Here is a 27,431-nt window from a genome sequence, read left to right as displayed (position 1 = left end):
AGGAACCAACACATCCCTGGGTTATCAATGCTGTTCCCAGCACAAATCCAAAATATAGCCCCATACTAGGTACTATGGAGCGAATTAACTCTCCCAGCCCAAACCAGCACAGATGGAAAGGGAAAATAAAAGGGAAACTCCACTTCTATTTTGGGAAGTGTTTAACTTCCCTTCTTTTCAAAGAACCTTGACAATAAGAAGATGAAATTATATATCTTTATGAAAAAGAGCTACTGGCTTAATGCTTGCCACCACCACCCCCTGCCCCCACTCAGATCTTGCCTCCTGCCACTGCAGTTTTGTGTACCTAAATTTCAAGTTCTCCTGACAAATGCTCTACTACTCCCCTCCGATACGCCCTCCATTAAGAAAAGACATTTCAGAATTTTCTCTTTTCCTACTCCTTCACCTTCATTAAAAGATCTGTTTGGTTTTGGTTGATTTGTAGAAACCCGTGCCGTTTAGGAAGGTCCCAGACTCTCTCAAGGTGTACACGTAAGAAAACTGTGCAAACAGAGCTCCAGATCATGGCTATTGCGAAGCAAAGGAAAAGTCATACAGCAAGTCCAAGAGAACAGAAAGGTACCAGTATGTCCTTGTATCCTGTTGATCCCGCTATGGGCAGGTGGCTGTTGTAATGGCTTTCAGCCAACTCCAAAGGACACTGGGCAATGGTGTCCAAGGGACTATCGAGACGGGAAACTTCCGAAGATGGGGATGTAAATGATGCTCTCGGGCAATGGCTCCAGGGTCTGAAAGAGCACTCTCAGCAAGAGCAGCGCGTTCCCTGGCTGTCCCCTGCTGCAGGGGTTACAGGGTGCTCAGGCACGCAGGACGCAAGACACCTAAACACCAGTTTCTCCTGCTATTCATGATACCATTTATTTTCCAAGATAACCACATGGGCCTGGACACTCAGACACAAGATCTGTCCTCTCTTGGGCCTGACAGATATGGCGCAGAGTCTATGCAGAGACCCACTCCCTTCTGGCACGGCAGCTGGAGGCTGGGTTGAAGATGCTGAAATGTCTGAAGTAACGCCAGTGTAATTGCATCTTCCCTGAGAACATCCCCCAGAGGGCATGTTAGCTGCACCTAGGGGTCTTCAGAGCTGCAGAAAACAGGTCTGGTTTTGAGCTCGGCCTTGGCATACACCTCAAAACACAGTACAGATAACTCAGCCCCAACGCCGCTGAAGAAATACATTTAAGTAGGGGTAATTTAATAGGACTGTTCCCCTAGTGCTGGCTGTTCTGTTCCTCAGCAACTCCAGGCCTCTCTCACACCATTCTGCCTCTCAAAATAGCAACTGCATGCAGACAAAAACTCTCTTATGAATGATAGCAAATCAGTTTATTTTAAAATCATGAAGATGCTAAGCTAGACAACAGAAGAAAAAAAAACCCTACGACTGTTCCTCGTAATGCAGGAAAAAAAAGAGACTTACTTCCAGCCAGTAACAGCAGCATTTGTGCCTGTTAGCAGCTCAGTCTGTAAGCACCCTACCTCTAAAATTATCTTACCCTACAGCTCCTACAATGAAAAGCAACTTCCACCTACTCTGTAAGCACCCTACCTCTAAAATTATCTTACCCCGTTGCAGCTCCTACAATGAAAAGCAACTTCCACCTACCGATGACGTTGTTCACTATTAAAAATAAAGCCAGGGAGTTTAAGAGACTTTTTTTAATGCTCTTGCCCAAGGATACAGTGCGGGTTACGCCATTTAGCCCGATACCCCTTCAGTGCCTAACAAAAGGCGCTCTGTTTAAATGGGCCCTGCTTTTGAAGAACGCCTGTTGAACAACTCAACGCAGAAGAAAAAGGAAGCAGACAAGGACAAGAGAAGACATGATAGCCAACATGATTTCAATAATTCAGGCCGAGTCCTGGGAAATCTAAGCAAGGGAAGAGATAAATGTTTAAGAGGAGATAAACATTTCTTTGTCCCTGAAGGTATGTAATTATTTAAAATATGCCAGATCACATAACTGTATAATAGATCTCCTGTTGTGCACCCGCTGGTCCTTCTCCCACTGAGAACAATCTTCATGACCGCACAGAATCCTTCCAACCCAGTGATAACAGCAGCATTTGGAACTCGACTTTCCTCAGGCTGAGTCAGAACACTCTCATCCCTCCTTTGCTTTGCCAGGCAGGCGGTGTGGATCCAATACCATGCCGCAGTCACGTATCACTGCTTTCCTCAGAGCAGCCCAACTCGCACTACAACCTTACCCGTCTCTTCTTTCCCTCTTCCACAGAATTTTTTTTGCTGGTAGTAAAGTTGCTTTAAGAAATTTCCCGATTCCCAGCAGCATGGCCCCAGCTCCTTCCCTCCCTACAATTCCTACCTGCTGAAAATGTTTTAATGGCTGCGCTCTAACAGAGAGTGGAAATTTCCTGCTTGCCTTTGGTTTTATTTTGGTTTGGGTTTTTTTTTTTTTCAGGAGGGGATGAAAGGAGAGCCTCAATGATATGTGTAGATTCCCCCCTCCAAATATTTTTTAAAACAAATTCTCACTTTTGCTTACAAAGCAAGAGCAACAACTCTAACTCTAAATATGCCGTGGAACAGCGTTACAGTTTCAGACTTCTCATACTACTGACAGATAATAAACCAAATTCTACCTTTTACTTTACACAGCGGTAGCCATTTGGCTGGCTGTTATTTGGGAAGTGACATTATTGCAAGAGTTAAACAAAACACATTTTGGTGATTTTTCACTATTCTCTTTGTTTATCTATTCCTTTCTTTTAACAGAAAACTGAACAGGAAGCATTCTCATAAACTCATAGACAGAAGGAGGGACATTTTCTTCCCTCAGGCTCATGGGGAAAGAGGGATGTTATGACTATCCATTACTGTTGCAATTCCCTGGGGGAAGCAACTGCCTCAGGGCATACCCTGTCTCGGGCCAGCCATATGATCTGCTCTTTCTGTCCTGTGCCGCCTTATGTTTGAATTCAGCTTTTCCTGAGTTCATCAGGAAAAAATCTTGAATCGTATCTCGAAGTCCATGGGCAATAACGTTTTCCAGGCTAAGTCCAGAGGAGAACTGCAGAAGCTGCAGCTGGATTTAACTGTTCAGACAACTGCTAGTTAGACCGAACATGTTACTGCCTCCTGCTTTTGATAACCACACGTCTTCTCCGACTGAACTGCTCCCACAGCTCTGACATCAGAGCAGTTCATGCGAATGCTCTCTAGAGACTGTTACAAGCAGAACTGGGTTCTTTGAGACAGTGGAAATTTGTTCTCCGATGGCTCTGACCTGCATGCTCCTCTTTATCTTGCTAGGTTTGCTGGAGCCTATAGCCCGCAGTCCTGCTGGTACGCAAACTGAACCTGAAAATATTTATTGTAAGTTAATAGTCTGAGCTGAACAACTGCTGCAGTACTTAAACCGCTGATGCTAACTTCAAATGAGGCTGCTCTTGAGAGTCCTACCTTAACCTAGCTGGTGTTCCCTAAAGACGACTAGGGAGTGCTCACGCAGGCACAGCAGAGCTGGTGATCTGCCAAGAGCAGTGGTCTGGGGCACAACGTCTTCAAAAAGCCATAGCCGGATCTAACAGAAAGCTACTTTTTCCCACTCGGTTTGGCCTTGAGCTAGATAGTGCCACATGGCCACGTAAGTAACGTTTGCAGAAGGGGCCAGAAACACACAGCCAGGCGTGCAAGATTAAGCCCATTTCTTCTGGAATCAATCCACACTTGCTCAAATTAATGTGACTGTGGAAGTGCAGCTTTATTGCACAGACACTTTATTCTGTTTTCAAAAGGCAACAGGCTAATTTGCCCAAGCGCCAAGACAAATTTAGTGCAGAATACTTACCATAATGTACATTCAAAGCTTACCTCACCATTAACTTTCTTGTCTGGAGAAACTTAGGCATACTTTTTTTTTTGGTAATGATTTTTAGCTTTGCACAGTGATACATGTATGAAAAATCAAACGGGGTCACAATTCTGGCCGCCTGTTAAGCTTTCCTCTTCAGCATGGAGAAAAGCTGTTCTCACATTATCTATATGAACCCTTGTGAATCACATAACCAATATCCCAGGTCTTATAATTTGACGGTAGCTGGAAAAATTATGGTTGCGATGAGGATTACATCGACACTGTACTACTTTAGGGACCAGGAAGTAGAAAAATTCAAACTCTTTTACCTTAGAACTAAAAATAAATGTCCGCATTTAAGTAGCTATTAAGTCATTTCAACAATAAAAATGTCAAGTCATTAGTATGGTTTTAAATGATATTTCTCTCATGCTATAGGTTGAACCAGACAATCACCCTGTTATTCACTTTAATACCCAAGACCAATTATTTTACCTGCCTTACTTGTGAAGGGGCAGCAATCATGCAAACCATGCTAAGCTTTCTGGTCTGTAAACAGACAGCTGAGGTTAATTTCTCAACTGCAGAAAAAAAAAAGTAGGATAAAGATGAAAGCAGTTAAAAGACAGCAAATGACATTAATCTCTGTCTATAAGACTGAAAAGCAGAGCCATCTGCTCTTGTTCTTTAAAGAGGTCTCCTGCTTCATTTTAAATTCTGAAGTTCCTTTGGAAGACACTGAAAAGATGGCATCCATCTGTCAATTTGCACTTTTCCTAAATGTGATCTTTACATTTTAGGACCTGATGAATGCAGATGGGTGGTCCTGGTAACAATTTCCATTTGCAAGAAGTGTTAGTTTTTATAAGACAGCTGAGACTGCTTGGACTTCCTCCTTCCTCTCCATATGCCTGCTGTGATGGGCTTGGGAGAATTCCAAAGTATCACAAAGAAATAAATATACAGTCCTCTGGACCATATTTTAGATACTATTAAGTTAAGACACTATAAAGCACACTTGCCTGGACAAGCAAGAGACTGCTGGGCGGGGGCTGTAAGTCTTGACAAAATAGTATTTTTCATTTAAATGGCACATTTCTATTTCCTGCAGTTGCAAAGACAACCTTCCCAGTACAAACTGAGCGTGATCACTGCTTTGATGCCTGCCGAGAAAATGCTCCTGTGCTGTTGTCACTGTGGGAAGCAGAAAGATGCCCACTATGAGAAGTGGAGTGTTAGTGATAACAACCTTTTCTTGCCCTCAACTCTGCCACCACCGACTGATCTGCATGCCAGGGACTCGTGGACTATTTCTGCCAACTCACAGGAGGTCTGTCTCCTCAAAGAACAACAGGAGTGAAGAGTATAAACAATCAAGTGTTGGCATGGTGCTCAAAAACTTATCTTGCTGAGTGAAGGAGGAAGAACATCCAATATGAAGATTTGTTAGAAGGCTTGACACTAACCTGAGAGCACACAAAGGAGTCGGTAGCCAGATCAAGTTCTTCAGAGCTCATAAGAAGGGAATTTCTAAAACTCAGATACATGAGGGAAAATACAGATAAGGACACAGCCAAGATTCAAAATCACCAATCAGATTGACTTCACCTTTTCATTTTTACTGCCATCAACATACAGAATGACAGTGTCTGCCACATAATAAACATTAATACCCTGCAGAATTAAATCAGACAAGATGGATTTCTAAAATACAACGAAAGCACCACTGAATACTCCTATTGAAGAGAATTTACTTTTGTTTCTCAAAGGCCTGATGTCACACTATTTCATGTGTGATTTCACTAGCTGGTTTTTTACAGAGCTGACACAGCAGAGTATCTAGGAGAGCTTAATGCTACAAGCCAGGGCAGACTATGTGAAGCTCCATGTTTTCCACTGGGATGAGGATGGAAGGTGGCTTCTGAATTCGGGCATTCAAGCCAAAGTGCTTCTTGACAGACTAACCAAGGGAGTTTACAGCATGCTGACTCCCTTAGAAGTGAATGTGAACTGTACAGTTGTCATCATCCTCCTCCGATGTGGCTGTGAAATGAGGACAAATTACAGTTGTCATCTAACGCGCTTCAGGGTACAGTTTCACAATGGGCCTAAGTTTATCGACCCCTGCCCTCTCCCCAGCCTCCTTCACACTGACTTGGGTTTAAGATTGATTTAAACTGCCCATGAAACTAACCCCAAAGCTGCACATGCTGTATTGGGACCACTAGTAGCGTAAAATGTCAGGATAAGATCCTGAATGCTGAGACCTTTAAGTGTTAGCATCTAAATATCTTTCCTGTATAACACCCCTTGGTTGATCAATTCACTTTTTTCTAAGCTTAGTTTTTTACTGGTTTAGTTCCTTAATGACCTTGGTTTGAGTAAACTTGGTGCCAGTGCAAGAGGGACATGTTACTGGAGCACGAAGAACGGGGCACAGCTAAACTGACCTTGCAGCTAGTTAACGCTAAACCCTAAGCTGGGCTGCTCAGGATATCTGGTGTGTTCATAACCATCTAAAATAAGAGTTCAACCGCCCTGGACCCATCCAGACCTAGAAAACATTCCAAGGGTATGTTTAAGGCAAACCCTGGAGTTTTACAGCATTGGCTCCACAACACAGAAGACAAAGACTTCGTGCTATGGCAGAGAGCAGGCATTGGTGCTGTTAAAACCCAGGAGCATAACCTTTTGCAGACAGAAGGCTGCAAGAGGTAAAACACACTAAATGAATCAGCAAGCTCTATTTGCTACTCCCTTGGCAGCCAGTCTGCTGTCAAAATTCTCTCACAAAGTCCTCTTACTAGCCAAAACATCTGGTTTCATATATGAGAATTCAATGGCAGATTCAGTCACCAAAATAAATAAATTCCCTGTTTGAGCTTTGAACATCAGACAGTGTTCTCAAAGCAGGAGTTATCATTCAAAAACTCGCGTGGTTATGTTAGGGTCAACATCTCCTTGGGCACAGGTTAAATGACTTAATTTTGCTCCTACAAAAGGCCATAAAGAATCTAACCTAAATACTTTGGGGAACAATCTTGTAATATATTTTAGCCTGGAAAAAAAGAGACTGAGGGGAGCCCTCATCGCCCCCTACAACTGCCTGAGAGGAGGGGGGAGCCGGGGGGGTCGGGCTCTGCTCCCAGGGAAGGGGCGATGGGACGAGGGGCACCGGCCTCAAGTTGTGCCAGGGCAGGGTGAGGTTGGGCATGGGGAACAATTCCTTCCCCTTGGGGCTGTCAGGGGCTGGAAGGGGCTGCCCAGGGAAGGGGTCGAGTCCCCAGCCCTGGGGGGATTTAACAGCCGGGCAGAGGCGGTGCTGAGGGACAGGGTTTGGGGGTGGGATGGCAGGGGTAGGGGGACGCTTGGGCTGGGGGAGCTTCAAGGGCTTTTCCAGTCGAAACCATTCTGTGATTCTATGATTTTATAGCCACTAGGGCTGTTACTACGTCATGTACTATTATATAAAAAACCAAAACCAGTTGCACCAAACGAATTTACGTTTGGCTATATATTAGAACTTTTCTCGACTCTGCCCAATGTTATGGTCCAAAATGAAAATTAAAAGGAATACTCAGGTAATACAGTAACGCCTCTCTAGCAACGGGAAAAGCAGGGGCGTTGGTACATATGGCTTGGAAAGAAACAGAGCACGACACCAATCCAGTACAACTATGTACATAAACAATACGATGCAAACTGAAGCGAGTACATAATCGGTTGGATTAATACTGTAAGAATCATTCTGAATAGCAAACAAAACCTATGTGCAAAATGAATGCTACTGTTTTAACAGCTCTGTCTTAACCTAACATTACAAACCATCTGTTTTAGCAACATACCAGCAAAAACACAGACACAGAAGCATACATACACACACACACACGTGTTAACAGTTGGATAGGAAGGGAGATTTGCATCTTCAGGCCTCAAAATTAAGGATATTTCACAGGGCAATATTTAAACATATTGTCTGCTGGCTTGACAATTATTTTCTTTCCCCCACGTTTAGTTTCCAGGAAGGCTACGCTATCAGTCTAGTATACTAAACTGTTTTTTGGTATAGTTCATTCTGAAAATCAGCGGGCTGTTTCACATGGGTAATGACGCAGGATGGTTTTCCTGGATGTGTGGTCTACACTCTACAAACTCTGCAGCCCTGCTGTCCCCTATAATAATTTACTAGAGTAGGATCCAATCCAAATCAAGCTGCACCGTCTCCAAATCTCAATTCTACTGCACCTTCCACTTCATTTTACAGAGTTACTCTACTACAGCTGTTACCATTTCTCTTCTCTCTCATACACCAATTACAGTTTTCAGACTATTTTGATTGTAGGGATTCTCAGGGGACTATATCTGGGTTTGCAATTATTTTAGCCCATTTCTAACATAAGAAAAGTAAAGCTGCAGTACTTCGTACTCTTCACATGCATTAATTGGGTAGACGTGGGCAGATGAGGATATAATCCAGATTTTATTCAGGAAAACTTGTGTATTCACCTGGAAGTCTGAGTGAAAAAACAACAGCGTATCTCTCAGTATTACCAGGGGCTCCACGCAGAATCATCCTGTACCATTGCTGTTATGCGAGCAAGTACAATAAAGCCATTACAAAAATAAAAGGTGACCTGACTAGTTGAATCTTGGGACCAACTTTTTATATTTTGGTATTACACATGAAGTTCTTCTCGTGTGCTACCTGTACAGCACACACAGCTGGGCACAAACAATCAGAAAATGAGGTGGATGAGGTGGCTTTGGGGGAAGTTTTCAGTCTTCGGAAAGGATTTTTTTCTATCATTATTGTAATTCTACAGTGAGCCTAGACATTTTGACCAAACGTTGGCTCCATCTACTAGGATGGCTTTTTTAACTTTAAAGAGAGATTGTCCATCCCAATATATATTTCTTTTACCTAATTACAGAATTACAAGAAGGTCACTAATTGGGCCTCTCTACTTCATCAGACAGTAATAGAGAACAGAAAAATTAAGACAGAAAAATCTCAATTTACTCTGACATATTAAATGAAAATTCATTTCTGCTCAAAACAGAAGCTTTCAGATAATTAGTTGGTGACTTCAATTTTAATAATTAACCATTTTTTAAAAACATGTCTGAACACAGCAGCTGTAAATTAAAATTTAAGATTCATCAGGGGATGCCGTCCCTCCCATTTAGCGCCAAGTTAATGAGGTCACAGATGAACTCTACAGGGGAGGATAGGAAAAGAGAATTGAGAAAAAATAATTGCAATTGTATACTTTTCCACTGCACAGAAAGTTGTCTGAATGACCGATTCTGAAAGCCTCACCAAAACCATCAAATTAAGAATAAAACCAAACTCCTGAAGTTGATTTTTCTTCTGTACAGTTAATAATTTACCAGATAAATATTTGACAGGAATTCCCACAGTGCCTCCGCTTATTTGTTTCTGCGGCACCCTAAAAGCATGCCTGCTTCTCTCAAAATAGATTAATATTTTGCCTTCAAAGGTCCAGAAGTTTCTTCCTGTTGAGGACAGAAGTTTGCGCCTAGCTCTCTTCCGTATCACCAACATATTTTGGGGAAAAATTGCTACCACAGTTTGTCCTGCCTGTCTTTGAAACACTCTAGAAGACCTAACACAATAACGGGATTAACAAGACGGTGGGAGGAGAGAGGGGACACGGGTGGAAGGAAACGAGGGAAAACAAAAAGATTATGCAACTGCGAGATGAGGCCCCTACACGGATGATAGACCCAGATTCTTTTCCAGTTAAATACATAGAAAAAAAGAGAAGCAAATACCTATGGGTGCTGTGGAAGAAGTACCTCTTGAAAAGGTATCTCAAACAGTAAGTGGCACTCACAAGCACGGCAGGCGTACTCTGTGTGCCAGGTTCTGCATGGAGTACACTGCAGGGTGTTTGCAACCGGGGAATCAACACAGAATGCACAATCAGTGCGATCAAACTATAGTCAGATAAATAGGAAAGACTGCATGGAATTGCTTGGAGATGTAAGCATTTGAGGGTGATGCAAGACTCGAGGGGGTAAGCCTCTTTGAGTGGCAACCCATTGATTGCCTCTTTGAGTAACTGCCCAATGCTGCAAATACATAGATTTATATATATATGTGTGTGTGTGTGTGTGTGTGTCTAAAAGGCTGCAAAGTGCAACTGAGCACAGACCAGGTGTGGGGCTATGAGGTAGGGAAGGTGAAAAGAGCAGGAAGCCTGCTGTGATAAGCCCCGTTATGTGGCTTTCCAGCTCCCTATGTCTCTTCAACCTCAAAAGCAGCAGGATGGGGACAGGACAGCAGATAGGAGGGTACGCACGTGCATTTTTTTAATGTTTCTTGATGAGTTCTGCTCAATAGCTCCTTGCTGATTTCACTCATACTTGGCTCCCCCTGCCTCCCACCTCCCAGCTGAAGACTTAACACCCGGAGATCAAAACCACAGCCTTTAATCCGTCACACAGGCTCCTCTCCGACGGGTACAGCAGGTTATGTCAGAGGAATCAGCCACCGCTGTAGGGGGACCACAAGCTGCAGATCTTTCACAGTCCTGGCTTCAATTCAACGCCCCTTTCCTGAGTCCCCTCCGTGACCCTGGCTGCCACTAGCAAGTAGTACAAAGTGGGAGGGGAACCAAAGCCTAAATTTTAAAAGCCTGGAAGCTTACCATTTCCAGACAAAAGCAACCACCTCCCGTTGTGTCAGAAAAAAAGTAACTGATGGATCTGCAGAATTATGTCGCCTTTTTGTGATGCTACTTAATTAAGGTTATTCTGAATTAACAGGAATAATTTTCCCGTTGTTGCAAAGCACGACTAAGGAAAATATCTGCGTACTCTTGAGGCTCTGAGATTTTTCAGTATTTTAGCTACACGATTTTGTAAAAGTGCAGCTGGAGGGCAAATTTTCAAATCAAACCATTTAAATGACATTTCTTCTACGCAAGGTAAAGGCTATTTTTCTGTAAGGACCAGACAGGCTACTTGTCATTCAAAAAGCTACTGTGGAAAACCTGAAGACACAGGAACTTCATCGTTCTTTAAGAAATTCGTATCACACTTTAATTATTTAACACATCTGTAAAATATGCAGATAAAAGTGTCGCAAAGGCACTTACGATCACGTGATAACGCATTTTTGTTTGCTTGAAATGTTTTCTTTATTCCTGACAGTAAGCATCAAACCTGAAATCCAAGACCAAACTTTGTTACCGCGTTCTTCTCCGCAGTTCCATTTCCACATTGCACCTGCCCAGATCACACGACAATGCTAAAAATGTACAGTAAGAAACCAGAAGGAACGCTCACGAGCGGGGATTCAGCTAACGGGTCTGCTGATTCTCAGCAGCACATATTCATCCACGCCTCCACAAAACAGAATGCACAGATGTTAGATAACTGACAGTATGATTGAATCATTACAAAGGGAAGAAGTATAATACGTGTAAGTTTTCAGAGAAAATGAACGATGCTTTTGGACCTGTGAGGGGGAAAAAGCTAGATGAATGGCTGACCAGAATTCTCTCACTGAATTTAAAAAGAAAGATGTTTCTCCTTGCTCGGTGCCACAAACATGACAACTTTTGTTCTATAAATCAAGAAACAGGGAATATAAACAAGTTTACAAATTGAAAGCAACTTTTAAGAGATAAATTTCAGGTTTCTACAACACACAAAGATGAACTACAAGGAGCTTTCCTTCCTTGTTCAAATTCAAATTAATCAGCCCTTTGTGCTTCTGTTCGCTCCTCTCCTCTTTTCAAATTTCCTTCCTCGTTTCCATGGGAACCCCCCGGCTGACAAGCCTCCGAGCAGAGCAGGAGGCCAAGCTTAGCAAGGGGTGTGAAAAGGGGAGAGAGTCAAAGGGCAGAATTTGGCTCGGGAGAATCAAGATGCCAACCTCTGTCACCCCACAAAGGGGGGGTAACCATAGGAACTGACTCTGGGGACAGGGGCGGGGAGCACCATGGCCAAATTGGCAAGGTGGGAAACAAAATGGGAACGGCGGCGTTAAAAACGTAAGGCTAGAACCTAGAGTGAAAAAAGGTCATACGAGTGAAAATAATTCAAATAATCCTTTAAGGACCAAGGATCCTGCTGGTTTTAAGTCCACGTAACAGCATCAAATTAATCTATATGAGACCACTGAGAAACTGGGCAGATCTGATTCTCAAATTCGACGCAAGTACTCGATGTTCTCCTGAAAAGGTGCTGAATACACCCCTTCGACTTTGATGGGCTCTGAAGATGTTTTCTAAATGCCTCACAGATACCTGGAAAGGACGGGGGTTCAGGCGGATTGCTGCTGGTCTATGGCTTCAGACATGCAGAGACAGTTTACACGACCAGCTCTGCAAAATACGGAAGATAGTCCAGTCGTTCTTGTTCCTGCAAGCGCAATCTCGACAGAGCAGATTAACATACAGGATATGAACATGGCATCGCTTCCATATACTACATAAAAATAGAGATAAGGCGTACTTTTATTCTTGTACCTTGTAAAAGAGACAGCAGGAGGATGAGGCAGGAAACAGCTCCATAAAAATCACAAAATAAAGGAAAAATACAGTCCAGTTGTTCACTGTATCTTCAGCACAAAAAGTAGGGAACATAAAAGCAGCAGGTGGTTCATTTGAAGAGGAAGAAAAAAACCCTAAAAACAGCAAATTCTTCACACACCACCTTTAACTTACGTAACTCTCTGCCACCGATTTGTGTGGATGGTAAAAGCATGTAGGGGCTCAGGAAGAAAACTGATAGATTTGTAGAACAATACATCAAAGGTTACTGATGCAAGACATCATTTCCAAGCCACAAATTGCTGAACATGGAAGAAGCCTGGTAGATGCATGTTACACACCTGACTTGTTCTTATCTGCTCCGTACAGCACCCGCCGGGGGCCACCATCGGGTGACAGGGTACCAGGCTACACAGATCTCTGGTCTGGCTTCCTATCGCTGTTTTTAGGGTCTTACATTTACCCATCTCCTCCCTAATGTCATTTCTAGTAGCCTGTCTCTCATACCAAATGTATTCCACAAAACTGTATTTTATTAAAATGTTAAGTGTTTCGCAGGTCCAAGGTGTTGCAAGATTGAATAATGAACTAGGTTCGAGAGCACTGGGTCCCTCAACCATTAGGGATATTTTGTGGCCCACAGGTTACTTACCTTCAGTACCAGTTTGGTGCTAGATGTAGGACAAACACTGGCTCAGTTTCCTTCAGAAAGTTGCAAAACCCTCAGGCATTTGCTTCTCTCAATGACCAGGATACAAAACGGGATGTAAGGCGGCAGTGCAGAAACGAGGCACGTGTGAATTTAAGATTTGTCCCTCGAACATTAAAAACATGCTTTGGCGAATTCTTCTTTCTCATACCACAGAATACAATTGCTTCACAGCCACACAGGAACATGCCATTGATACAAAAATGATTGAAAGCCATGAAAGCCATCCTAACTTTCTCTAAAATCACCACAAATGTCTCCCAAAACAAGGAAGAAGACTGCAGCCTTACCAGCAAGATGAATGCTAAAATTTATGACAACTGCTCCTTGGTGCTTAAATTGTTATTTCAAACTTATTCTCTTGTCTTGTCAGTCTGTTGTGGCTTTCTTTTTGAATGCGACTATCCTGTAACTGGAAGCCTCATCACACACAGAGAAAGCAAGGAAAAAAACACCACTTCCAAGTGACCAGCAAAATAAAAAGTACATCCTAGCCAAGCCACACAACCTTTAAGTAGTCCACATCACTGCCAACTTTTTGAAGAAAAAAACATGTTCTGAAAGAACGGCAAGTCAAAAGGACAGGAAACTGAAGAGCTTCCAACCTGTTATGTCAGCTTACAAGTTATAATCGAGATATCTAAATAATCTTAGTAGAGCGTAACGGGGGAAGAGAGAAGTCTTGCTAGAACTTAGACTAAACAGAAGTGGTGGCTTGATTCTACAGCAGACACACTAGATGGATTCCGTCTGTCGTACGGCAGCTAACGCGTCCACGCAGAATACCAGGTAGCTACTTCAGTACTAATACAGCAGAACTACATTCTCCAAGTTCCACGTACTACTAGAAGGCTAAGACTAGTCATTGTAATACTAGCCTGTACTAGTGCAGCATACGATACACAATACAAACATGGGGTTTGTCCCACAGCAGCTGCACCCAAGAGAATCAACTAGCTGATTTTGATTAAGGGAGAGAAAAAACATACAAAGATAGGAACGAATGTCTGTACGCTTGTGGTAGGTAGGAGGCACGGTAAAGGCTAAGACCGATATTCCCTTAATGCTCCAGCACAACATTCTTTTGCTTCTGAGTTTACGCTTGCAGATTTAAAGCTACAACTGACTACACAGTACATTCTCATTTAACTATTCAAAATAAATTCATGTGTCTTCCACCTTTCCTAGTAATTCCTCTTTAAGCCGCCACCAGATGCTACAGAATTAGCTACACCGCAGAGCCATCTGCCTTCATGACCCTGAAAACAAGCCCACAGTGAATAGCTGTTGATTAAGATGTAGATCATTCACTTTAAACTGAATCATTACATAAAACCAATGTTTTTTTCATACGCTTACACTAAACTACTAAGGCTAAACTTTGTTTCCATATTTCCACTTGAATCATCCTTCAGAATTAATCTTCTATTCAAGAAAATATGAACATGGTAAGAGTTTACCTTCAAGACGTAAGCAGTAGTTTATTGATTTAACAAAAAAAAAAACAAAAAAACAAAACCTACCTCTCTTCATCTTCTCTCTCCCTACTAGTCTGCATTTTGAAAATATTCATGTGGCATCTTGTTCTCATTAACAAACATAAAACACCAGAAAACCCTATTTCTGAAATTATTCTCCAGAGAACATTGGTTAGCCAGGCAAAAGCAAGTAAGGTTTTCTAACACCTGCTGTCTAGCTCTACTATTTGAGCACTGATGATCTACCCATGGAAGTTTTAACCCTTGTGTTCTCCGTATTCATTTTAGAAAAGAGCATCTCTTCAATACTCCATTCTTAACAGTCAGATTTGATGATCTTAAAGGTCTTTTCCAACCTAAACGAGTCTATGATTCTTTCCTGCTGCTCTGTACAGCAGAGCACATGTCCAGAGGAGAGCAACCAAGCTGGGGAGGGGTCTGGAACACAAGTCATATGAGGAACGGCTGAGGGAACTGGGGTTATTCAGTCTGGAGAAGAGGAGGCTGAGGGGAGACCTGATCGCCCTCTACAACTGCCTGAGAGGAGGCTGTAGGGAGGTGGGGGTCGGCCTCTTCTCCCTGAGAACAGATGATAGGACGAGGGGGAATGGTTTGAAGCTGCGCCAGGGCAGGTTTAGGTTGGACATTAGGAAAAACTTCTTCCCCAAAAGGGTTGTCAGGCTCTGGATTGGGCTGCCCAGGGAGGTGGTAGAGTCCTCATCCCTGGAGGTATTTAAAAGAAGGACAGATGAGGTGCTTAGGGACAGGGTTTAGTGGTGGGATGGCAGGGTTAGGTTAAAGGTTGGACTCGATGATCTCAAAGGTCTTTTCCAACCAAAGCGATTCTATGATTCTATAAGCTTTATCTGGTTTCTTACAGTGCAATGATACGGCCCCTGGAGGAAAAAAAAAATAAATCAGAGACTCACCATCGTGATGGCTCACATTAAACAAGCATCCATTCCACCTTAAAACACCAGTTATAGTTTATATTCCCTTTGGTTGTTGTACTAGGAGGGACCACATGCTCAGGTATGATCTAGGTCCACAAATCCATTTGGTTTGCTGTTGTGGATGTGGGTGCCTCCTCATTGACAAACACCTTCCTCGGTAAATCTGTATTTGACAGTGTGATCGTCAGAATTACGATGCCCTCCCAAACACAAAACACTGCATGCAACAGCAGCCAAAAAGTCCATCTTTTGTGCATCTGTTCCTGGACATCGCTCTATTTGGGTTAACTGCTTCAAAAGATTCCTAGGCAAAGACAAGGCTGTTTCCCTTTCTCCCTTATTTGAGCCTCTACCAACTTCAAAGTAGGTACATATGCAGAGCTGCGGTTTATCTGAATGCAAATTACTACCTCATGTAGCTGCTCTCCTGTTTGAAGACTCTAAATTCCTCAGTATTCACTATTATTAATTCAGATTATCTTGAAGTTCACTGGATATTATTAATTCAGATTATCTTGAAGTTCACTGGACCTTAATGTGAAAAGGATCAGATTGATGGTCCTAATATGCAACCATCTAAGGCTATGTCCAAGAAACAGCTTCCTCAGAAGCCTCATTTTACAAAATTGTCAGATTGTACTAATTTTTGTATGGATCTGCTTGGGGATGTAACAGCTCCAGTTCTTACCCACTCAGGATTTCACCTTTCCACACCACCTGTGGTCTTTAGAGGTCAAGACTGAAACCACAAGCTGATGCGTTTCAAATGGACAAGCCTCAAGTATTCCTAACCCAAGAATTTCTAAGCGGTACATTATTAGGAATTCCTTTGCTCTGCCTATACTCTGCAGAATCATCTTTGCAATTCTAGCTTTGAGACATTCTGGTTTAACAATGAAACAATCGAGGTCTTTACGTGGCTATTTCAAAGGTAAAAAATCAGCCAGAATAAGAGAATATAAAGTTAATGGAAGAGTAAGCTTTAATCAGCTGGTGCACAGCTTGCATTCTTCTGATCACACACAGTTCTATTCTTCTGTGGGCATCACAACCTTACACACTAAAGAGAAAATGTAATCCTTACTGCAAATTAGTGTCTAAGATTAGGGTGCTTACAAAACACCAGCTCATTAAAACCTACTTTTCCATTAGCTTTATATTCTTGTACTTCTATGTATGTACTTATACGTCTATAGCCTATAGGAAAGATGGGGAAAATCTTTTTAGTAGGGCCAGCTGTGTCAGGACAAGGGGGGATGGTTTTAAACTAGAACAGGGGAGGTTTAGACTGGATCTAAGGAAGAAATTCTTTACAATGAGGGTGGTGAAACCCTGGCAGGGGTTGCCCAGAGAGGGGGTGGAGGCCCCATCCCTGGGAACATTCCAGGCCAGGTTGGACGGGGCTGTGAGCAACCTGATGTGGTTCAAGGTGTCCCTGCTCCCTGCAGGGGGGTTGGGCTGGGTGGGCTCTAGGGGTCCCTTCCCACCCAAAACATTCTATGATTCTGTGTGTTTTGGATGCAGAACTGTAGAATACAGAAAGCCAAGGAAAAGTGCTGAGATGTAGGATGGTATAGTGTATGGGCAAGGCAAAAGAAGATGGCGAACGGAAAGGAATAAAGATGGAATTAAGGGGGGAGAAGAAGTCAAGGATTTTTCCTCCCTACATTCTCCCCATCCTTGCTGATCAGTGGGAAAGAAAGATGCTTCCCACTTGTATCCAAAAAAATCACTCAGAAATGGGAGGAGGAATGGGGCAGCACCACCTCGCAGCTCCAGGGAAAGTTGGAATCACAGTCACACAAAACAAGGTCCATGAATTTCGCACACTTCTCTCTGGCCCTTATGCAAATCAAGTATTAAGAGACAACATTCCATGTTGAGTCCGTACCCTGATTATCTGAAATCAGTAGCAATATATGCCTGATGATAGAAAAGCTATTTGAGAAACACCGTTAAAATGAGCCTCTTAATGCTTGACCTACCTATACTGAAAAAATACCTAACTCCTATTCCACATGCTAAGACCAGGATGGGAATAAATACAGCTCTGTCTTCTGTTGATGCCATTTTTAAGCATACTCCAGTTCTTTTCCACTTAAAAAAAGACAAAACAAACAAACAAACTAGACTCCAAAGATCACTGCTGGGAGGAGAAACAAAAAAATACATTGCCACAAAAGAGCAACTGTGCTATACAAAAAGAAATACAGTTAGCAAGGGTATGCAAATCTTGCAGCACACACTCTGCTCTGCGGCAGGTCAACAGAATTATCCTCTGCAAGAATCAGTACAAGCAAAAAACCACTAAATTTGAAATAGGGTATGAAAAATCAGGTGTCTTCACATCCATAGTTGCATATTCTGTGGCAAAGTCCATTAACTGTTCACTAGCTCTGCTTCTAAATATTCAAAACCCCATGACTGGATAGTTTATTTATATTAATCCAATGATTCCCAGCTGGTAAACTCTGCCATTTAATGGAGTAGGAGCATATGAGTCAACATGACTCCTCTCCCCTTCCAGCTACCTCCCTCATGCTGCAAAAAAACCAAATTAACCACGGGCTAACATTATTTCTCCATTTCCCCTTTTGCCTCTCCCACCTACACACTAGCCAACCTAGCTACGGTGCATCTGTAAGTCCCTACACCTTTTTTGGTATGCAAAATGGGAATGGAAGTTGTGAGCAAGTGCAAAGGAATAGCATGCCATCTCCTCTGCCCATATGGCGACTGTATCATCTCATTTCTGGTGCATTTGACCTCTAGTATAATCCCAAAAGACAACACTTCTGCGTTCACCCAGAGGGACCCCTTTAGCCCTCAACTATGTCTGGTTCCTGTCCTCTAAAGCCTCTTTGACCCCTACCATCATTTGTGAGGTCCCATAAAAATCAGGGTAAGGAGAAGGAAGTGCTGCAACAGGAGAAGGAATTTAACTGCAACAAGGCTGGCAATCATCATATTAAACCACTTCTCTTCAGCAGTGCCAAAAGCTTTCATAGCACGCTCCCAGGCTCCAACAGGCTACCAAGTTACATGTTCCCTGCTAAAAACAGTTGTCTACAAAAATCGCATTAAGGCAAATAAAAAAAAACAAAAAACAAAAAACGCACTGCTTGCTAGTCTTCCGCATAAGCAAATCCTTCAGGACCAAAGGAATATTAAGTGAAAAAGGGACAGAAGATAATTCTTTGTAGCAATAATAATCCTAGAGATGGGTAAACAAGGTCAGATCCCTCAGGGGGATAGGGGTAATTTAACTTCTCCATTGTCCCTGCCTCATTCAGCACGTGATCTATGTAACATAGCAGAACTGTGGCAGCAGGGCAGTGAAACATCATCTCAATGACACACTATCATCATGAACGTATTTAGAGGGAAGTTTTAACAGCATCGCTGAGACAGACTATGTTAGATGGCTATTGTACTAAAACAACCTGTTAGCAGATAAGAAAATTTTAAAAAGTACCTTACAATATGTTTTACACGACAACAGATGGAAGGAATGACCCTCCCAGAGCCAGGAAACGCGAGGCCCCGCTGTGCACCGCGGCTGCTGCAGTGGCGAACTGCAGGGCAGGACAGCTCCCAGCTCCCCTCCTGCCTGGACAGCTCAGCTGGTGGAAGCGGTGCCGAAAAATACCTGCCCTCCACACCTACCATCTCAGATCTCCACGCGCTGTCATGATCAGCATGCTTGTATTAACTGCAGATGCAAAATGACCGTCAGATTAGTCTCTGCTATAGCCAAGCAGATGTTAGCAGAGGTTGGACTGGTGCAACTGGGGTTCATCCTCTATCAAAAGGAGCAAGCCCTGCTAGAGATACCTGGGGATAAAATAATGTTCCAGGCCCCTGAATGCGGAAAGCCCTCCCTTCAGTCTCCACGGATTAAAGCAGGCCTTGCTGACATAGCACTGCAGAAAGCTTAAGGCATTCTCTCTCTTAGGAGTAAATAAAGGCATAGGAACCAATTACAGCATGGACCAGAATACACTGAGAGGGACTCCTGATGCAATATTCTATTTTATTTTGTTTAATCAAGATGGTCAATACCAATATTGCTGCAACATAACAAGACAACACTGATGACGTGACTTATTAGCCTTTATTATAATTATGAAAGAATCATACTGGCATAAAGTCTCAAAAAGGCAACTTTCTGATTTTTTGAGTTTTCAAGAACTAACAATAAGTTAGTTTTTAAACAGTTCCTTCAATGAAGCAATCAATGGCATGGGAAGCAAAGTACGCTGGATTTATTGACAGTAACACAACAGCTGTAGTAGTTCTTTTTTTTTTGCTTCACATTCACTCTTTCTTGTATTATACTCTTTCAGTACAAGCAAGCTGAATTTTTCTTGTGGGTTTTATTAGGAACTGTTGTGAAAAAGTGATACTGAAAAACTGTGAGAATTACAAGCCCTTCCCCCCCAGTACACAAGATGAATCACACTGATTCTGCTGCTATATTATCTTATGCAGCAATTACGGAAGGCTTGGAGATGAGAGATGTTTACCCGAAAATGTCACAATGCAAGTTTTAATAGACTTCATTTGGTTCAAAATTTGAGTGCTCCATCCATTTGACTGCAACATTAAACAATGACTAAAAAGCTAAGTAATAAAAGCTTCCTTCTTGCTAAGTACCAATTTAAGGGGCAATCTACGCTAATACAAGGAGTGGAACCATACTTCTGAAAACCTGTGCGGTTTCATTCTTTTTTTGCTGTTCAAAGCCCTAAAAGACTCTGCAATGGAGGCGCAGGCTCCTGCATAGTGAATTTAAGCTTGATAATAGCCTTGTTTCCTTGCACAGCATTCACCATTTTTCATGAAGCATTCAGAAGTAGCCCATAGTCCATCCCCAGACCAGAATCACTGGCCTGTATGTTAATTATATTGGCAGAAGGGAGCACTATATACGCTCACAACACCAACGCACCCTTGCTATGTTTAAGAATGGCTTTGGCATCAAGTTAGTATATATGAATGGCAGCAACACAGTGTTTTGTGCAAGCTAATTTACGCTGTTAAGTTGAGCTTTATACCACAGAGTGAAGTAGCATTCGCTTGTCAACTGTTTCTCTCCGTAGCAGAAAGCTATTTTATGACGATAAGAACAATTAGGGCAGTTATTCTGGCTCAGACTGAGGGTCCATAGAATTACTGCTCTGCTTCCAACAGTGGCCATAAACAGACTGTTAGTGAAAGTGGTATTTTTGACAGTTCTCTGGTTTAACATGTAACAAAAGCCAGAAAAATGAACATAATGTTAGCCATTATTAGGAAGCTATTAGCAGCAAAAAGCGTGATTCTATTTATAAATAAATCCCTAGTGTACCCACATCTGGAGTGGTGCACCATTCTCATCGCCACACCTCAGCAAGGACAAGGCTAGAAAAAGGGACAGAGAAAGGTAACTGAAATTATCACAAGAATGAAGCAGCTGAACTGCAAGAAGAAAGCCCACACAGCTGGAACACTTCAATTTGGAGAGGGAAAGCCTGGGGGATAAAACTGAGGTTTCCAAAATCACGAGTGTAACAGAGGATTTAACTGCAGCACATTGCACGATACTGGAACAAATGGGTATTAAATAAAACTAGAAGGAAACTAGTTTAAAACAGGTTAGAGAATAAGTACTTCTTCATGTGGTGGCTGGTGAACTGGTTGACAGTGTTGTATTCATAAAGTAATTTAGAGAAATTCATTTATAATAGAGCCATTAATCGATACTAGCGGGAACAGGCAGGAAGGTACCCTCTAGCATCCATAATTCAGGGACTGCGGGTACTGGGGAAGCACCAGGGGAACGGCCCACAGACAAGAGGCTTGCATCCCTTCCCTAAATAGTACCTCCTCTTGCCTTCAGAGGATACAGAACGCTTGGCAAAATGGACCATCAGCAGGACATTTCTGACATTCCCAAAATGCTCTCCCAGCCTGTGACAATTTTCTGCGGAGCGGAAGAGCCTGAAGTGTTTGTTTGGGGTTTTTTTTCTGCCTAGTCACCCTCAGTGGCTTTACCTTCCATGTTCTGGTCCCACCTCCTCAAACTTCTCACATCCACAGTACTAAGAGCTTCGCAGCTCTACTGCCAGCTATGTGAAGAACCATCTCTTCCTCATTGTTCTGACTTGGCTTCTAACAACTTCATTTGATGAAGCCAAGTTCCTGAGCTGGAAGAGACAGCATAAGCAGGATATGTTCCATAAGCCCGGGGTCATTCTTCCTGTTCTTCCCTGGACCCCCTTCAGTTCAACACGTTTTTCTGAGATAGCTCAGAACTTCACACAACACTCCAGATGTCTGAGAGCCACAGGATTATGTGCCACCGGTGTCATGCCTGGTCTTTATTCCTTTCCTAATTATTCCACATCTGATTTGCCTCTTGGCTTTTTTACTGCTCAGTCAAGCTTTCAACTCATATTTCAATAGAACAAACCACCACAAGTCCAACAAAATAAGCTGATCACCACAACCGATCTGAAGAATATTATTCCCCAAAACACATACATGTTCATCACTTTGAATTTCCTCAACAATTTTACGGCTCAATGTATCTCAAACATAATCTCAAGATCTTTAAAATTCTTCATTCTGGTTTGACCTTAGTTTTAAGTTACTCACAACAGTATCAATAGGCTTTCTCATCTTACTGCTAGTCTTCTCTTCTAGATCATCTAAGAAAATACTGAACTGCACAGATCCCCAAAGCCTTCCACTGATAACCTACTTCCACTCCAAGAGGGGACCATCTACTTCTCCAATCACCCAACAAAACCAAAACCCACTGTCTCCACATCTCCGCAAGCCAAGTCCCAGGGGTCTTCAATCCAGTTAGGATATTAAAGGAATCAATGAAACCAAGTTCCACCTTTCAAAGATGAAATAAACAGCTTGTACACACCTAGTTGTTCACACTGTTACCCTATTAAACTTGCTTTGGCTTCATTTTTCCTCCTTACAGCTAGATTCTTAAAAGTCCTCAGAACTTACCAGAACCAATTCTAAAATAAAATTCATTTCTATGGATTGCTATGTATTTAGTATAGTTGGAATCCCTAGCCACATCCAAATGAGCCGTTGAAATGCAGGTCCATAGTTCTTTCAAACAACACAAATTTAAGGGTGAGCTTTTCTATTTTCTTCTTACACTAAAACACCTGCCAAGCCTGGTTCACAACTCTTCCATAGAAAGACTACATAAAGCTTTGGTTTTGTATTATTTAAGAAGAACAATTAAATTAAGTTTCTATATTGTAAAGGAAGAGCATTCAAAGATGGAAACAGGTGACTACTCTTTCTGTTCTCAGTATGCAGCGAGCATATCTACCAGCGAGGATTCCCAAGCACTTCAAAAATACAAATAAAACTAATCTGCACAAATCGCTCATGAAAATTTGAATAGGCTGACAGCGAGACTTGCCTTATATTCTGAATTTCCATCAATTCTAGTCACGGAATACCAAGTAAGGAAACTCCTTAGGCAGGGTGGCAGTATAGAAGTGAACTTAAAAGTAAACTGGACTGTAGACAATAAGAGACTGTGTGGTTGAAGACCCATCAGGAAAGTTCTCCAAAGAAAGCTTAGACAAATACCAGTGGAAATGTGTTGTGGTTTTTGTTTTTTTTTTTTAAAGGAGAAAATGATTACCTGTAAGTCCAAAGAAAGTTTTGGGGGATAATGATAACAGTAATAAGGTACCATTGTAGCAAAGAAAGCGCAAGTCTAAAACCTTGTCTGCCTGGCTATAGAACAGAAGCAGGTTAACTAAACTGTCTGCAAGACAACAGGCTTTCCTGCAGCTGGGAAAAGCAGTACTAACACATTTCCATTATTTTCACAGCATGCCTCATTCTCATTGTCTTCACATCAAATTTTAGGCGAGTAAGAAAAGGCCAAATATTAAAAAGCCACCAAGGGACACAGTCTTCAAAACTAAAAATCTTCTATTCATTGTTCAGTATGCTATTTTTCTGGCATTTAGTTAAGTGACAGACCATTCAAAAAATGCATTCTTGATCTGTCTACATATTTAAAGTAACAGGCTAACATGCAAACACGTCCAGAGTATTTCACACTCAGTTATACTAAATTAGGCAAATTTTGTAGTCATAGAATATTTTAGCATATATTACAATACTTCTTATGCAAAGGGTGTTTCTTTTTATATTTAAATCATTATCTTGATCTTTTCATTTTTATTTCTAATATAAATATCTTCCTGGTTTCTGTTACCAATTATTTGTCAAGTAAAGCCCAAACCCAAATATATTGCTGAAAAAAAAAAAAAAGTCTTACCTCCATTGCTAATGCTGCTGTTTGCTGGTCATAATGATTCAGAAGATTAGGCATAAAGGTGGTATTGTAAGGCAGATCCTGGCACATCCGCAAGATGATGGGCTCACAAGAAAATAAACTGTGCCCTCTTGTGAGCCCCACCAAAACATCCAAAAGCCAAAGGTAACAGAACATCCAGCTAACAGCCATCCTTCCACACTGGGAATGGGGCTGGTTATTGAGCCCAGCCAGAAAGCTCGCTCAGCTCCTCAGGTGCCCTCAGATTTCACTTCAACGGCGATATTTTCAGTCCTTGCTTAAGGTTCTTCAAAACGGGAATACTCTTTGTATACAACATTCTCAGTTCAGTCCAGAAGATGACGTATTTGACACAGACGTGTGAGAAATCTTGCCTTTTCTTTCCTTTTCTTGGTATTATATAGCATGTATTAGGTTAAGGTGTGAAAATGTTTAACCACATTCCCACACAATTGACCCCATCGTGACAGAACAGCAGTCGAGTTACAGTCTTCTTTTGTTAGGTAACCTGGAATAAAAAACACAACAAGCAGAATACAGTAAAAAGCCTTGTAATCAATTAAATATTTTAGCTTTAAATAGTCTGTCAGATAAATTGCTTGAAGTTCTCATGTGCAAGACTACAAGGTGCCTTGACAAGTTTTAATCCTGATTTCAGACTATTTCTGGTGGAAAAAATGGTATGCTGTAAACTCTGCCCAAAAAGGATGGTGAAAAGGGGGAATGTATTTATTATGAAAAAATATTTTTAGAAAACCCACACTTTAAATTTAACCATGTGAGCATTACAATTGTTGACCACACTGAAACCAAGCTATTTATGACTCAGCATCTCCACTGGTACATTCACAGCGATAGCATCTCTTTAGTTGCACAGCCTTGTAACTTCTGCTGAATAATTATAAAACAAAAACAAAACAGTCACCACCACCACCAATACACAAGTCCCGACTTGCAGTACTGAAGACTACTGTTCTGCCCAACAAGCTACAGCCATGGTTTGGCTACCTGTGTTCAAATATGTATTTTTATTCCAGTTGTAAACAGCTTTTTTCTTGTCTCTAACCCAGTTTACCTGCGCACATCTCCTATCTTGCTCTCCGGAAACCATCTAAGGATAAGCCAGAGGACAGCTTTCCTTGACCACCCCTTTCTCCACACGCTCTCAAAGATGGAAACTGCAAAGGTAGCTATGTATGGTTGTTCTGCCAGTTCCACTCTACCTATAGAGCCAATTTAAACAGCAGTCATTCCCCAGGGCTGGATCCACATTTTCTCAGCACTAAGGGGCTGGAGTGGAACAAGCAGAACGGGGACTCAGCACATTGTGCTCATCGACTGGAGAAACAAACTGAAATGGGAGGCTAAAGCATGGAAAAAGTTGACAGAGCCATAAGAGTACAAAAAGGCCCTTTTCTTAGAGCAATTTTGTCTTACAGCAATGAAATTTGCAAAATTCAGTCTCTAACCAATTGCTTTAAAAAAAAATTATGGTTTAAAAAGGTAACAGAAATGCAGAAATTCTGTTTGAACCAGAAAACCCCAAGTATTCCAGCAATATTCCCAAGACCAAGCAAACACAAATGTGAACAGACTTCCAGACTTGAAAGAGTAATGTTTGTCCTTAGATATTCAGAAAGGGAAATAAATTCTACCCATCAGAGAGGGGAAAAAGTTTTTCCTTTCTTCCTAAAGCAAACTTAGTGAGAGATATGAAAGAGTTAATTACCAGACTTCTGCTGGTATCAGCTGATCAAAAAAGTTACATGTGCACACTTTTGTTTACATAAGCCCATCTTATGGTCAGAAAAATTAAATACCATATACCTCTTTAAACCCTCCTACACTTTGCGGGTTGGACTAGATAATCTTGAGCGGTTCCTTCCAACCTCAACAATTCCGTGCTTCTCTTTAACATCATGCGAGGCAATATTTTTGGCTGTAGCTGCGCAAGACAGGCTGGTAAAAACAAACATGCAACTAGGAAAAAGACCAAGATGCTAAACACAACCCTGTTAAATTACGTTCATTGACAACTTGCTTTCATGGACCGCTTACTCTCTCACAGCTATTGATGGGGAATCCATGTCTGAAGTACATAAAGAATATAAATAGGAAAACTGCTCCAAACCTAGGAAAAAAAACACAACCAAAAAAAAAGCAGAAAAGAGAACTATCTACACCTTAAGTTAGGTGGTAGAAGCAACCAAGCATCTTGCTTCTGAAGCAAACGTTACAGTGAAGAGCAGTCAACACACTGAATTTAGCCACAATATTTAAGACATGCCACATCTAACCACACCTGATTTGAGTCCAATTCAAGTTCATACGGCCTTGAAAAGTTATGTCTGTTGGATCTAAGGAAGCCATTTCTCAGAGTTATTTTTTAAGAATTTGGCACCTCCCCAGAAAACCAGAGACCTGAACAATCCCATCTTCCAGGCAGCATTACTTAACGCTAAAGGTTTCTGCATATTCTCACATCCTGACTAGAAGATGACAAGTTATAGACAGACAAAACCAATTCCTACTTAAGTTTTCTACAAGGTGCCTAATCCCCTCTGAATCTAGTCCTTAGATTTTAACATTATAATAGAAGGTCCCCAAACTCAGGAAAAGAAGCCTGATACTGGCTTCAAGTAATTATTTTTCTTTTCCCAAACACTTTGGCCACCAACTCTAAAAGACTTTATTCAACAACTTCAGCAAAGTCAACTTGCAGTGTGGGTTAGCCGTTGACTTTTTAGCATGCTTCCTGGAATTCCAGTGCCATCCCTGCAGCGATCAGTAGATAGTGCTTCCTAACAGAGGTTCAGAAGCAACATCAGATGAACTGTACTCACTCCGGGTATTGTGTTAAAGTTGGAAGCACAAACATTGGGCAAATCCAGGTCAGGATCTAGAGTCTCGGGAAGAACTCCAAGAACACTTCACACAAATCAGCATATTAATGACATTCAAAGTAGAGACTCCAAACAAATCCACCCCATCTTCTGACTTCCCCACAAGCTCAAACTGAAAGAAACATGCAAAAACCTAGACTCAATACGCCATGAAAAGTTTTAACTGTGCATAAAGCAGAAAAAAATTCGTCATGTCCTTTCAGGACTTTTCCATTTTATGCTCAAGATCTTATTACTATACGGTATTATAAAGGAAATGAAGAATGTCATATAGCCTAGTCATCCAGTGCCCTTGCATGGGAAAAAAAAAAAAAAAACCCTAGGTGAAATTAAGAAAAAAAGACAGCCACACATTGCGAAAGGAGACGAAGGCTTTGCAAATGAGCATATAGATGACCTATTAATTGGTGTAGACAGATGAACGCTGTAATAAGCAATCTTTGGTGTCAAGATAGTTTCTCACCACAGATCCAGTTCTGTATACTTTGTCAAGCCTCTACATATGAAATTTTGTGGTTATTTTTATGTGTATATAAAACCAAAACAACACACTTTCGATGACACCGGGGATAAAAGAGGAGGAGGGGATACCTACCCATCTACCCCAAGGCTCTGCAAAAAAACTGTGGGCAAAAGGGGTAGGAAACAGCTGGTTTGTTAATGTGGTTACAGATTTATACATTATT

At 41.8% G+C, this 27,431-nt stretch overlaps 1 protein-coding gene across 1 annotated transcript in view; it reads right to left on the bottom strand.

Moving 5' to 3' along the window:
• FZD3 (frizzled class receptor 3) overlaps window positions 1–24,034 on the bottom strand; it is a 57,796-nt gene extending 33,762 nt beyond the window's left edge. Inside the window, exon 1 of the mRNA XM_009639903.2 lies at window positions 23,825–24,034. Coding sequence (XP_009638198.1) covers window positions 23,825–24,013 — 189 coding nt within the window. The 5' untranslated portion in view covers window positions 24,014–24,034. The remainder of the gene's footprint in view (window positions 1–23,824) is intronic.
• Window positions 24,035–27,431: the final 3,397 nt, after the last annotated feature.

This window comes from Egretta garzetta, unplaced genomic scaffold (genome assembly GCF_000687185.1).
Source record: "Egretta garzetta isolate BGI_Z169 unplaced genomic scaffold, ASM68718v1 scaffold325, whole genome shotgun sequence".
Classification (NCBI taxonomy): Eukaryota; Metazoa; Chordata; class Aves; order Pelecaniformes; family Ardeidae; genus Egretta; species Egretta garzetta.
The sequence above is the reverse complement of the archived record's forward strand: the minus strand, read 5'-3'. Positions and strand labels throughout refer to the sequence as shown.